At 40.7% G+C, this 12,676-nt stretch overlaps 3 protein-coding genes across 3 annotated transcripts; all 3 read left to right on the forward strand.

Moving 5' to 3' along the window:
- The first annotated feature begins 282 nt into the window (after positions 1–282).
- LOC122617673 (probable serine/threonine-protein kinase dyrk1) lies at positions 283–4,150 on the forward strand. Its single transcript, XM_043793618.1, is given in 3 exon segments — positions 283–420; positions 3,156–3,278; positions 3,332–4,150. Coding segments are annotated over 3 exon segments (1,080 nt in total).
- A 729-nt stretch (positions 4,151–4,879) lies between these two features.
- On the forward strand, positions 4,880–5,368 carry LOC122617946. The gene is made up of 2 exons (XM_043794010.1): positions 4,880–4,983; positions 5,045–5,368. Exon 2 carries the CDS (start codon positions 5,071–5,073, stop codon positions 5,290–5,292), a length of 222 nt encoding a protein of 73 aa, XP_043649945.1. The 5' UTR covers positions 4,880–4,983; positions 5,045–5,070; the 3' UTR covers positions 5,293–5,368.
- A 452-nt stretch (positions 5,369–5,820) lies between these two features.
- On the forward strand, positions 5,821–10,094 carry LOC122617007. The gene is made up of 2 exons (XM_043792639.1): positions 5,821–5,958; positions 9,134–10,094. The coding sequence occupies exon 2, from the start codon at positions 9,572–9,574 to the stop codon at positions 9,833–9,835; it is 264 nt and encodes an 87-aa protein (XP_043648574.1). The 5' UTR covers positions 5,821–5,958; positions 9,134–9,571; the 3' UTR covers positions 9,836–10,094.
- The last annotated feature ends 2,582 nt before the right edge of the window (positions 10,095–12,676 follow it).

A 12,676-nucleotide genomic window follows, 5' to 3' on the forward strand; every position in this document is an offset into this window, starting at 1 on the left:
CAATTGCGGTTGCCTCCTCTCGTCCGACTATAGAAAACATTTAGATATAAAATCTAATTATATGCCGCATAAGCCAAGAAAGAGAAGATGTTTCCTTTCTAAAAAATTCCGACCGAAATTATGCTGCGCGCAGAAAATTAATAACATCAACCCACTCGACTCGTTTTCTATCGATTTTCGTTTTGTATCTTTTAGATAGGAAAAAATCACATCTAAATTACGGATTACCAAAAGAAAAATTTACAAAAAAAAACCCAAAAGCCAAAAAAACCAACAGACATCATGGCAGCCACAACAACAGCAGCGAACAAATTACCGCAGCAGCAACACAGACGGCAGCAGCATCTTCAGTGGAGCGCCTGCATTATGATAGTCGTGTTCGGACTGTTTTCAATGCTGGCAGGGAACTGTGTCAATGGGGTAAGTGGAGTCGTCTTCTTCCCAATCCCGATCCCGATCCCGAACTCTGATATCGAAAAACCCAAAAGAGCAAAACGCCACAAAACATCACAATACCCTTTTGCCTTTTGAATCGCTTTTATGGGCCGCAATCATGGAAAATAGCTATTTTTCCATGGGCCTTTTATGAGCTTGGGAAATGGCTTATTGAATAATTTGGCCAACATTGATTTGACAACTTCATTGGCCGCGTCTGTTCCCATTCGTCTGCATCGTTGCTGTATCAACATGAGCAACAGCAGCAGCAGCAGCCGCAGCAGCACACAAAAAAGTGTCATCTGAGATAATTTCCTACATTCATTCCGAGTAAAAAGATTGCGCACACCATTTGTCTCTTGTTCGATAGGGATCTTAACCAGCAACAACAACGGCACGCCAGCAACAACAAACTCCCACGCAAAGTTGCAGCCACGGCAACAGCAGCAACAACAGCAACACCAGCAACAACAGCAACACCAGCAACACTAGCAACAATTACAATTGTTGCCTAGCTCTAAAAAAACAGCCCAAAAAAGCGCCTGTGGCCCCCTTTCACCCTTCTGGCCATCTTCTTTTCATGCAGCATGCCATTTTGCAAGAAGAGGCCAAAAAGCCAGAAGAAGCGGCAGTAGATTCGGGGCTCCCAAGGGGAAGAGGGGCGAACACACGATGCAGACAACCTGTCTGCCAAAGTGTTAGACAACTTCTCACGTCTTAGCCAGAAACACACAGAGAAAGGTGAACCCAAAGCTGCCTCAAAATAGGGGACGCCTCTTCCTAAAAAGGTGTCGTCGTGGGTTTTGGCTTCCCTAATTTAAATACACTAACTGTGCAGCGATACTTTAATACATTTACTGATCTTTTAAAAGGAACTGTCCATTTCCTACGTAAGTCTAACCAGTATTTTCTTGTTAGAACTTGTATTTAAGATCTTGTCCTCAGCACTAATATTTACTCACTTAAATAGCTACAATAGCATTTTGTAAGTGCATCCTAGTCAGGAAGCTAAAAAAAAAAGGGGAAACAACATTCGCTTTCCACCATTTGAGGCACTCTCCGCTGTGTTGCATTATCAATTAGCCTTGGTGGCCCCTCAGCCGCGCGCTCGCCAAACAGAAATAAAGGGAAAATGCAGGGAAAATTAACCATTTTCCAGCTGTAACTGCCGTGGCCCATCTCGGCTGGCTTAGCGGGTTGGTATTTAAAGGAAAACGGTCTGGTCTGGTCTGCTCTGCTCTGCACTGGGCAAAGGTTGAGAGTGGAGGGTAATAATTGATGGTGTGCGGGGCTTTTGTCGAGAGTGGCATCTTGTCCGCTTTTTGGGTTAGTAAGGCAATGGGCGGTCCATATAGTTTGTTGTTTAAGTCTTTTGTTGCCGCTGAAAATGCTAAAAGCCCCTGGAAAGTTATTAGCGTGAAAATTGCAAGTGATTGAGAAAAGTTGAACCGAAAAACGAGGCAGCTCGAATTTGCAATGCAATCGAAATGGGACTGGAGTGGAAGGTGCATACTTGTTGCAATTGCACTTCGGGAAATAAGTGTATATTTGTTCAATATGGTGTTTGTTGATGTAAAATGTACCTTATTTCCAAAGAAGTTGGCAAAACTGGGATTGATTTCGTTTGGTATTTGGTAACCTGTATCTGAAGTAATAACTTTATGCTTAAAGCTCCATAAGATCCTTGATTGAGATGTTTTTGAAATGCCCATAAACTTCCAAACGTTTCCCATGAAGAAACCCCCTGCTGCTCAGCCTTTTTCCCACCCCATCAATGTGCTGCACATTGCCAATCACTTTGCCCTGTCCCAACGTATTCAATTAGCATAAGCTCAGCATTAACCCAAATAGACAAGCGCCAACGGCGGCAACTTTAACCCCCTGAAAAGGGAGAGAGATTTATTCGAGCGTAGCAGCGGCAACAATGGGTAATGGGATAAGAAATCGAGGCAAGATCAAGATAGACAGCAAACGAAGATGCAACACACTGGCGCTCAAATGAGGCTGGAACCAATGGATGCGATGCTTGGCCCAGATGGATGGTTCCCCAGTGAGATCGACACAAAAGAATCGCATCTCCTCCAGCTTCGATACGTGGTGTGTTGTGATCCGTGCTGAAGCCGCCGGAGTTTTATTGTTTTATTTTGCACTTTTCGGCTTTTCATGGTTTCCTACGCATGAGATTGACAGTCGGTTGTCACATGGCCCCCCCTCCCCGCACCACCTCTGTTTGCGCCCCCAATTACTTGCAACTGTTGCAAGTGCACAATTTTCAACACTCGCTGGTTCTTTTGTTGGTTTTTTTCGACAGCCTTTTTTTCGGCTATAGCTTTTGCATTTTAAATTTCGGTTTGTGTGGCAATTGTTTTAAATTGTAATTTGTTATTGTTTAGAGTTCATTTTGTTGCTGCGCTTGGGCAATGTTTGCCAGCCACATGTGCCACCACCCCCACCCATGCTGCCACCCACAACTGAAGGTCGCTGCGCTGCCTGCGCTGGGATAATTCACACGAGCGATCCACAAAGTCATAATTTTATGTGGTGTATATCTGGTGTGCGAGGGAATCACTCTTAACTGCATTATTATTTATTCTATTTACTGCGTTTTAAGTGTTTCGAAATGGGGCCAGAGGTGTGAAGAGTTGAATTTCACTGATTCATCTATATGTTATTGCTTTCAAAAGAGTCCCAGTATAAATGCTTGATTTCATGTTCCTTAGCAAATCGATGGCTACACTGCTGGCGAGGATTACCCCGCCTACGACTCCGTGCCAAAGGGTCTAGCCTTCAATTGCCAGGGACGCCAGCCGGGTTACTATGCGGATACAGAGACGCGTTGTCAGGTGAGGTCCAATAAAACTCAGTAGATGTATAAACTATATGAACGTGATCTTAGGTCTGGCACTGGTGCCTCCACTCGGGCCATCAGTACTCCTTCCTCTGTCCCAATGGAACCGTATTCAACCAGGCGGTCAGGGTCTGCGACTGGTGGTCGAATGTGAACTGCGAGGGATCGGAGCAACTCTACCAGAACAACGACGAACTGTATCGCATCCCAGAGCGCCAGCAGCAGCAGAATGAAGTATGATATGAGGCCGATGATGAGTATAAGATTGGGACAGCAAACGGAACCAGACAGCGCGGCGGAAGACAGCGGCAATTTCAAAAGCAACAGCAACAGCATAAGCAGCAGCAGCAGCAACTGCAACAGCAGCAACAGCGACATCAAGCAATCAACAGCAACACGGCAATCGGCGGAATCAACAGCAGCAATAGAATCGTAGATAGCAGCAACTACAGTAAAATGACCAAAAATAGCTTTAGAGGTAGCATGAGATTTACCACACCAAGTACCAATCCTCAATCGTCATACTCATCATCACAGCAGCAGCAGCAACAGCAACACAAGCAACATCAGAAGCAACACAATTCTAGTAAAAATAGCGAAAGAAAATCAAAGCCTAGTAGCGTAAACCATAGAGATAGGGAAAGCAACCAAACTAGATCTAGGAACCGCACTCACAATACCCCTCAATCCGGCAAGAAGAACAACAGCAACAGCAGCAGCTCAAGAGGCAAACAGCGATATAATACGAATAAATTCGAAAACGACGCGGAGCTCAAGGATTACAAGAGCAAGATCAAGAACAAATACAATATCGATTATGATCATTCTTTGGATGAAGAATATGAAATAATCGAGGCCATCGAATGAGTGAACATAGCTTTATACTCGTTGTTCTCGATGTTGTTGTCACACAAATGCGACCCCAAATTGGCGAACTTCCATCTGAATGTTTTGAATGTTACCCAAAATTTACCCGTTGTATATATGTTAAAGCATAATCACATACCCTTCATTGTTAAATACACACAACCCCTTTCATTTAAAATTTGTAAAGAAAAGTATTGCTTGTGATGTGCACAAAAGCAAAATAAAAATACATCTTAAAAAGTAACTGATTTTTTGTTCAGTGGTTTTCAATCGAGTTTAAAGGTTTGGTTTAAAGCAGTTCAGGTGAGTGGGAAATCGTTCAGCTTTTGAATGTGAGCTCTCAACATTTTGAATTTGAAGATAAATTTGTTAAAAACGAAGACGGATGTTACTTAAGTTAAACCTTCCATGAAACAGTACCAAAATATTGTAATAATTCCCATTATAATAATATTATGTTCACCTTCTTGCGGGCATAAACAGTTTTCTTAAAAAAACAAAAACATTTTTGTCAACTTCGGTCAGTTAAGCAGTGCACTCATCCACTGCAGTGGAGTAAAATAAAATAAATTCCAAATTGCTTACAAACAAATGGATACACCTTAAATGTATGTTGTTACAGAAATGTAGTAAATTTGAATATGTTTGCATTGTATTTCAGCTCCTATTTTTAACTTCATGCTTCATTCATTGGCTGATCTGCATAGCAACTTTTTCGGTCACTTGCACTAAGCTTTTCAAATTTTGGAGCTTTCGATACCGATTACAAAGTCAATTTTCAAAGTAATCTCGTCGTTCTGAGCCGCATCGTATTGTTTACTTCACTTTTAGCGGTATGTACAAATAGCACACATTAAGCTATATTTTTTAAAATCAACTTTCATTCATTTTTAGTGGTCCGTATAGCACAAGTTATCAAAATGATGTTTTATATGCTGGCTATAGATGTCATTCTGTATTTCCTGCTCTTGCCCGATTTTCCTTTATGGGCTTTCTTGCTTTTCAAGTTGGTGTTTATCAATAGACCGCTGGAGAGGATTGGAGTTGTTATGTTGAATGCCGTAGCCAAGTGGTATATATATCCATACCTGGAGGAATGGGTTGCCTTAGAGGAAGCGAAATTGAACTCGGAACACCTTTAATTTCTTTATAAGATAAATGCAAGAATGATGTGAAGAAAACTAAAGTAATACAACATAAAGAAGATTTTAGAGATAATGGTTCTGTGAGATGTTTATCATTGGTAAATTCGTAGACTAAGAACGTAAAAAACATAAATAAACATTAACATAAATTGCTGACTAAGATCAAAAGGAAATGCTATACTGACTTAAAGAGCTTTAAGGCAGAAAAGAGCTGTTTGCTACAAGATTTCAGTGGAGCTTTTAGCAACTTAAATTTAGTTCGTTAAAGTAAAAAAAAACAAGCAGGCAGTCGAGAAACTGGGAAAACTGATTTGAAATATTTAAAAACAAAGGGAAATTATTAATTATGGAAATGTGTAGGTTTTGTGCTGAATTTATTGATTTAAATCTAGCATCCACGCTTCAAAGGAAAGCTTTTCGCGATCTCTTACTGCGATATGAATGCCAGTTGTCCCACTCGCACACGAAATCTTCTTAAAGCTCAACTTGACAGCAATCAGCTGGAAGCCATATGGTATATAGCTTTCGATCCGTCCAAAAAGAAGAAGCCCGAAAACTGTCCAAAAATATTTGTATGTGCTGGCGTCCGTTTGTGTTTTATATTGTTTATATTGTTTACTGACTTGATAAGGCGATGATGCCGAGCAATGGATAAATAATGCGGTGAGTTCGCCGCCCCACAAATGATCTTATGATAAAGCCTTTGTCCGCCTTCCAACTACAATGGGAGTACAAACAGCAGCAAATTGGGGAAATGCACACAAACGCGGCCTAAATGGAAAATGGTGAAATGAATGGTGGTTCACTGTGTCGTTGAAATGAGAAAAGGAAGCAGACAGTGGTTAGTAGACATTCGTAATGAGTTAGCTAATCGCCCTTCACCGGATTAGCATCCCCAGCAAAGGTCTCATAGGAAATGTGGGTGTGTTGGGATCATAACAGATCGTCTGAGATATGTGGCAATAGAAATATTTATATTTAAGGAGCAAAACACGCATTATATTGCATTCAAAATAACAAGCTGACAACGATTGTTTGTCTGCACAAATCTAATAATAACTACTAAAAAACAGAAAAATCTACAAATATTATCCCAAAACAAAGAGGTGTTGAAAACTTGAGTAATGCACTGTAACACTTCGTTCAAACATAATCGTTATCCATTCCATGATCGCCCAGCGGAATTTGAATAAGTGGAAAAAAGTGAGCTCGAATCGAAGAAGTAGTTCAAGTTTTCAGTTTGGGTGCCACAACGGGGGATTGAGCCTTCATTTCCGCGTACAGAGAGGCAAAATAATCGCGGTAATTATATATGTTATATATATAGGTAGATATATGTATATAGGTACATATGGTACTCCTACGCAATGGCAGTGGTACGTGCATAAGAAATAGGCCGTTTGCAACTGATGCGGAAATAACGCGTCTACAGGCAAATGAAAACCAATTCAAAAACGCCGATTCCAAAACAGAGCCCAATCCAAAACAATCCAATCCAAAGCAAAGCGAAACGAAACCGAGAAGCCTAATTAAAAGTCTATTTCAATTTCAGTCATTAACCGAAAGAGGGACAAAGTGTGACACCGATTTCGGTGCGCCCCTCGTTTGCTGGGAATTATAAATCACAAAATGTTACTTTTCTTGACCATTCACCCACATTTGTTTGTCCCCACATTTCGGTTCACGTTTTTTAATGGGCTGGCTGGCCAAAAAAAAAAAACAAAAAAAAATACACAAAAAACAACGTAGAAAAAAGACAACGATGAACTGGTAACTGGAGTCAAGTTAACACCATTTGCATTATGTAAGTGGTTTAAACAATATTTGGCTTTTCTCGCTGTTTCTTTGTTACGCTTTGCTGGAAGTGTCCACTAATTAATATGCAACTAAATAATTTACAGTGTGACGCGAATTTCATGCAAAATCTACGAAGGCGGTGCCAAACGAGAAATTATTTAATTAACTCGACTGCATGATGTTGAAAATGGCTTCAATAAATTGCGCAAATTCAATTCATTTGCCCACAAGGGATGCTGTATTTTGCTCACGAAACTTCAATGCTCTTCAAACAATATGTTCCATTAAAATAGGGAAAACTTTTAAAGAAGCATATAAAAAAAAGGTTTTTAGCTTCAGATTGTACAATATTCATGGATAGTACCAAATTTTATTGACCAAACAAAAAAAAGGTACTTTTAAATGTACAAAAATGTGTGATGCACTGATTTATGTTACCTGGAAAGGGCATTTGCGAGTGACCAGTGTCCAAAGAGAGACGCGTACACAATTCGCAAATGTCAGAAGGTCTTTCAAGGTGTCTGGGTCTGATCTCGAAAAACCGGTAGATCCACGCAGCAGCCAACTCATCCAACTCAGATCCAACTCATCGTCTGCGTGGTGGTGGTGATGTGGAGAGGTGGCTTCTGCGAAATCTTCTTGCCCACTTTGGGAGGCGAATCTTCTCGAGACTCTGCCGGTGCGACAGGTCAGCTTGGACAGTTGCCAATCGGCTGGGAAGATCGCAATCCTTCCCAGAAACGAAGGCTATCCACTCTGTATGCCATATTTGCAACTGGTTTTCGTTTTTTTCTGCCCAATGCAGTTGGCGTTTTTTTCCTGTCTTTTAAATATGTTGCGTCTGTTTCGCATGCGTTTTGAAATTAATGCAAAACATTTCGTTGCGGCTCGTTTTCCGAGTGCTCCAGCAGCGAGGCGTCTTGCGAACGGCTCTCCTCCAAGTTGAAGTTGATTTGTGTGCTTAGTATAATGGCTGCGATTATCGAGTTGCCGAAGAGGAGACTGCTCCTCCAACTCCTCCGACTCCTCCGACTCCTCACCCCACTGGGTTTTTCGAACATCTCGTCTTGGCTAAGGTTAAGTCGGTTTGCGTTAAGCGATTGTCAAGTGTATTCAAATCCAAGAGATGCAATCTCCGGCCAGTTTTGACTTGGCTCCGTCTCGAAATTGTCGATCTGCCCGCTGACGAGTGGCAGCTGGCAGGGGCGTAGTCTCCAAAGGGGGTCATCTAACTCTAATAATGAACCTGATTGCCAATTGACAGCAGATCCTTAGTCTCGGCTTGTCTTCAATTTAGGTTTATAAGCAGTTTTAAAACACACAAACAGGGTCAATTAGGGTTTAAGTGGCTGCCATTTTGACCGATCTTTGAACTATTCGAAACTAATCTCCCAATAAATTAAAGCACGATAATTGGTTCATTATCAGGGCCAAAACGGAGGTGAAGTGAATTGAACTTGATTATTTCTTTGGCTTTGATTATTTCCAACATTTGATTGATTTCTTTTGATGAGGCCAACGCTTTGGCAAATATGATTAAATGTTTATTTTGGGAGATTGCCATTTCGATCACTTTGTTAATGGTTGTTTGATTTTTCTGCGTGAAATATGGTAAAGAGGCTTTCTTGTTTGCTATACTGTTTTCCATTCCATGCTGTCTCTCCATTTGTGACTTGTTTTATTCATAAACTCCACTACTTTTCCTATTATTCTGTCTTTGCATTATAATTTATAGCTTATTACAACATCTCTGCCCAAAAGCCAAGGCCCAAACTGACAAATTCGATCTGGTTTCCCAGCCAACACACACTTATCTATCTCCATCGAAATATTCAATCTAGCCAAAAAATCATTTTCCATGCTAATTAAGTAATCCGACCTGCCCCAAGCATGAAATCTCCATACGATCCCATGTCGATCACACCTAGTGCTCCCATTTTCGAACCACTTTTTCGCAATCCAATTTGTTTACCCTCCGCTCGGCTTTGTGTGTGTATCAAATTAATTTCCAATCAAATTAAAACGAAATTTGTATTTACAGGAAGCCATTTTAGGGGTCTGAGACAACGGCGAAGAAAGGTGTAAGAAAGGCCGACCGCAGCGATAATACCCAATGACCCAAAAGAAATTAGCATAATCAAGGCGCCCAATGCCCAGTGCTCAATGGCCAATGGCTGACCATTGAGAGATCGAAAGAGATCTACAGACAAAATACACGCACTTTTGTGCCGCGATCATTAACGCGATCAAATGCAAATGAGGCGACATCAGTCAAGCGGCCGAAAGCGAAATGTGCATCATCAGCTCGATAAGTTTGGACTAGCAGCTTGGATTGCATAATAGAGCCAACATCAGACAACAAACCACAAACGACCTCATTTCGGAAATCGCAAAACCCCACGAACACTCTGAACACGCCGAACACACCGAAGATAGAGACATAGTTTTGCATTAAGTATACGCAACGTGGGCCGCCATAATGGATCTAATGGAGCTGCTGCATCAGCTGTTCCTCCACATACTCGACATTTTCAAGATCTACGTCAAGTTTGCACTGATCACGCTGGTCATCTACTTCCTGGCCGAGTGGTACATACTGCGATACGGTGCCGAATTGGAGGCCGAACTGGACGCCCATCTGGTGGAAGGTGCCGAACTGAGAGAGGAATCCCCCGAGCGACCCGAATCGAATAGCACGCTGAGCAAGGTGTTTCGCTTCGTGGTGAACTTTTTCATCCTCTAAGCGACTGGAACCCGACTTGAACCCACTTGCCAAGGTCAATCGCACAGCTGAATCGCTGGCTTTTTCGCGGAATTGCAATTCAATTCAGGCAGCCACAACTCAAGGCTCCCGTCAAGAGAATGTAAAAATCGAACCAGTTGCATTTAACAACAGAAAATACAAAACAAAACTAAGCAAGAAAAAATAAAAGCAAAAGCTGCAGGGTAAACACAATCTTTATATGTAATAAACAATAACAATAAGGAGCTGTAAAAAACAAGTTGAACTGCTTTTTTTTCTTATGTGAGCGAGCACAATAAGGTATCAAAATCGTTCATTACATTCGATTCTGTTGGGCAAGCAAATGAGAATGACTCAAACTCGCTTTTGGGGTTGGGTTTTCATGAATTTGGGCTAATTACAAACAGAACCGCAAGAAGTTGCCACAATATATTTCCATTGCAGCAGTGGCACTTAAGGAAGTGCCATATAAACTGAAATCTTAATGGCCTTTTTAAAAAGTTCTTCAGAGTGCTCATTTACGTGAAAGATTCAAAATTGTTGCTCCTTGAAGTTAAACAACAAAGGAGAAGAGTTGCATTTAAAGCCTTAATGTAAGAACTTTTCCGTAGTGTGTGTTTATTTATTTTAATTGCTTTTTTATTCAGCTTTTCCACTTCTGGATTTTTATTGCTTCGTGAATTATAATTGCAAATTTCCGTAGGTAAATCGCAATTTCTGGTAATGGATTATAATGCAGAAGTCGCAAGCAACAAAGTTTACTAAAGTTCAATAACATATTGCATACGGCTACTTAAAAATCGGAAAACAGCTCGCAAGTTTTAGTACAAAACTCAATAGCTTTAATTGACCTATAACAATTACATATATGTTACAGTAAATAAAATAGGGGAAACATTTATATTCATGAATTTGTAATTAAAAGTTAATAGTTTATAGTTATCGCGGACCACCCCTTCCGAACAAGTGCAATTGGCACGAAATCGAATTGTTATCAGCCACATCCAAAATACCTGGCAATAGTGTGCTATGGATCTATTGATCGATCGCTTGTTGTCGGTGGTTTTTGTGGACCAGTTAAGTAGTAGTTACAACACGTTGTGATATCGTTGTTGCTAGTGAGTGCTACCTGCAACAAATGTGGAATACCGGTTCAACAAACCGTTCGGTTCGACCCACACAACTCAACACATACAAACAGCCGGGCGACACGGTGCTCCCATTCTCACACAGATACAGATACAGATACAGTGACTTGGACACAGACACAGATACAGATACAGATGCAGATACTTTGAACGTAACTAGCTGTGAGATGTGAGCCACAAGGCACACGCCGCTGGCGATAAAGCACTCGACAATTCCGCGTGCTACAGATACACTCACCTATTCCGATACAGATACAGATACAGATACTTACTCCAGGCCGAGTTGAGCCAGGCTCTATTCCAATTTGAATACCCAGACGGGCCAAGTGGAGTTCAGCTCGCTTGAGCCGGGCTCAGTGCTCGAATTCAACTTTCACATGCGGAACGAGCGCAGATGCAGTGCAGCATTATTGCTATTAAGGCTGCTGCTACTGCCACTGCACAGGGAAAAAAGTTATTTCTTATTTGAAAATATTTATATAAGCCTTTATTCCAAAATGGAAAAAGTAAAAAGATGTCAATTAGAAAACAGTCTAGGGATTAAGAAGATTAATTGGGTAGGAAAGATTTCAAAGGCATTGTGCAGCATAACTTCACTTGGCTCGAATATTCTAATAACTCGTACCACCACTCGCAATTGTTCGCAGTGTACTCTAAGCCAAAGCTGCAGTACTTAGTGACGTAACAAAGCGGCTCAGAGATACACAAACCATGCGCCACAGTAAACGGAGCTTGATTGATTCCATTATGAGGAGATGAAAAGAGTTTTGCATTCTTTTGCATTCGAAGCGAATATTGAATTTTGATCTGTGCTTTTCGGTCAATGAAAACACACTTCCAGCCCAAAGTGCAGTCTTGACCAAGTGCCGCGGCCAGCGTTTAATTGCCAAACGGAGCGAGGCACTCGAACGAGCGGACCACGCGGCGTATGCGCAATAATTCATGAGGCGTTTAAACAATTTTTGTTTATTTACTATTGTGGGTCTGAGCCGAGTCTGAGGAGGGTCCGTATTTTGTGACTAATGCGTTGGCATCTGCCAACGGCTTCAGCTCGTTTTGGGCCAACGCGGTTCATTAATTGAACCGTAACCGTAATTTGGCCGTATTATTGTTACCATTATGTCATTGCGGTCACCGCGGTAGTTGAGGAAATGAAAGAAAGCAAAGCATTTAGGGCACTGAAAATAAGTAATGCACACAGGCATATTAGTTGGCAAATCGATAATGGATTACGATCGATTTATTAAGTAATCTCAGGCGAGTTAAAAATATATCAAAATATATAACGAAAATTTTCGATTTATTAAGTAATCTCAGGCGAGTTAAAAATATATCAAAATATATAACGAAAATTTTAAAAGTGCAACTTAATAATAATGAAGGTGTTCGTCAGTTTTGGAAATATCCAAAACAAAAGTTGTTTGTTAAAACGTTGTAAATATTATGTACCAAAATTATATAACTATACTATTAATAGAAATAAATAGAATCAATGTTAGATTATAATATACTAATATGGTATTTTCTGAGAAATTGATTCTTTTCGATTATCATTCCTGCGGAATCTAATATGAATTTGATATTGGACTAATTGACTTTTTTAAGATGCTATGTAATGCATACATGTACATAAGTCCCTATGGTCTTATAAGTTATTGCATTAAATATATCATTAAATGTCTCCGCCAACTGC

The sequence above is a fragment of the Drosophila teissieri genome, chromosome 3L, assembly GCF_016746235.2.
Source record: "Drosophila teissieri strain GT53w chromosome 3L, Prin_Dtei_1.1, whole genome shotgun sequence".
NCBI classification, from domain to species: Eukaryota; Metazoa; Arthropoda; class Insecta; order Diptera; family Drosophilidae; genus Drosophila; species Drosophila teissieri.

Excerpts from the sequence above, each read along its gene's own strand:
- LOC122617007 (XM_043792639.1), top strand. The coding sequence starts at position 9,572 with ATGGATCTAATGGAGCTGCTGCATCAGCTGTTCCTCCACATACTCGAC.
- LOC122617946 (XM_043794010.1), top strand. The coding sequence starts at position 5,071 with ATGATGTTTTATATGCTGGCTATAGATGTCATTCTGTATTTCCTGCTC.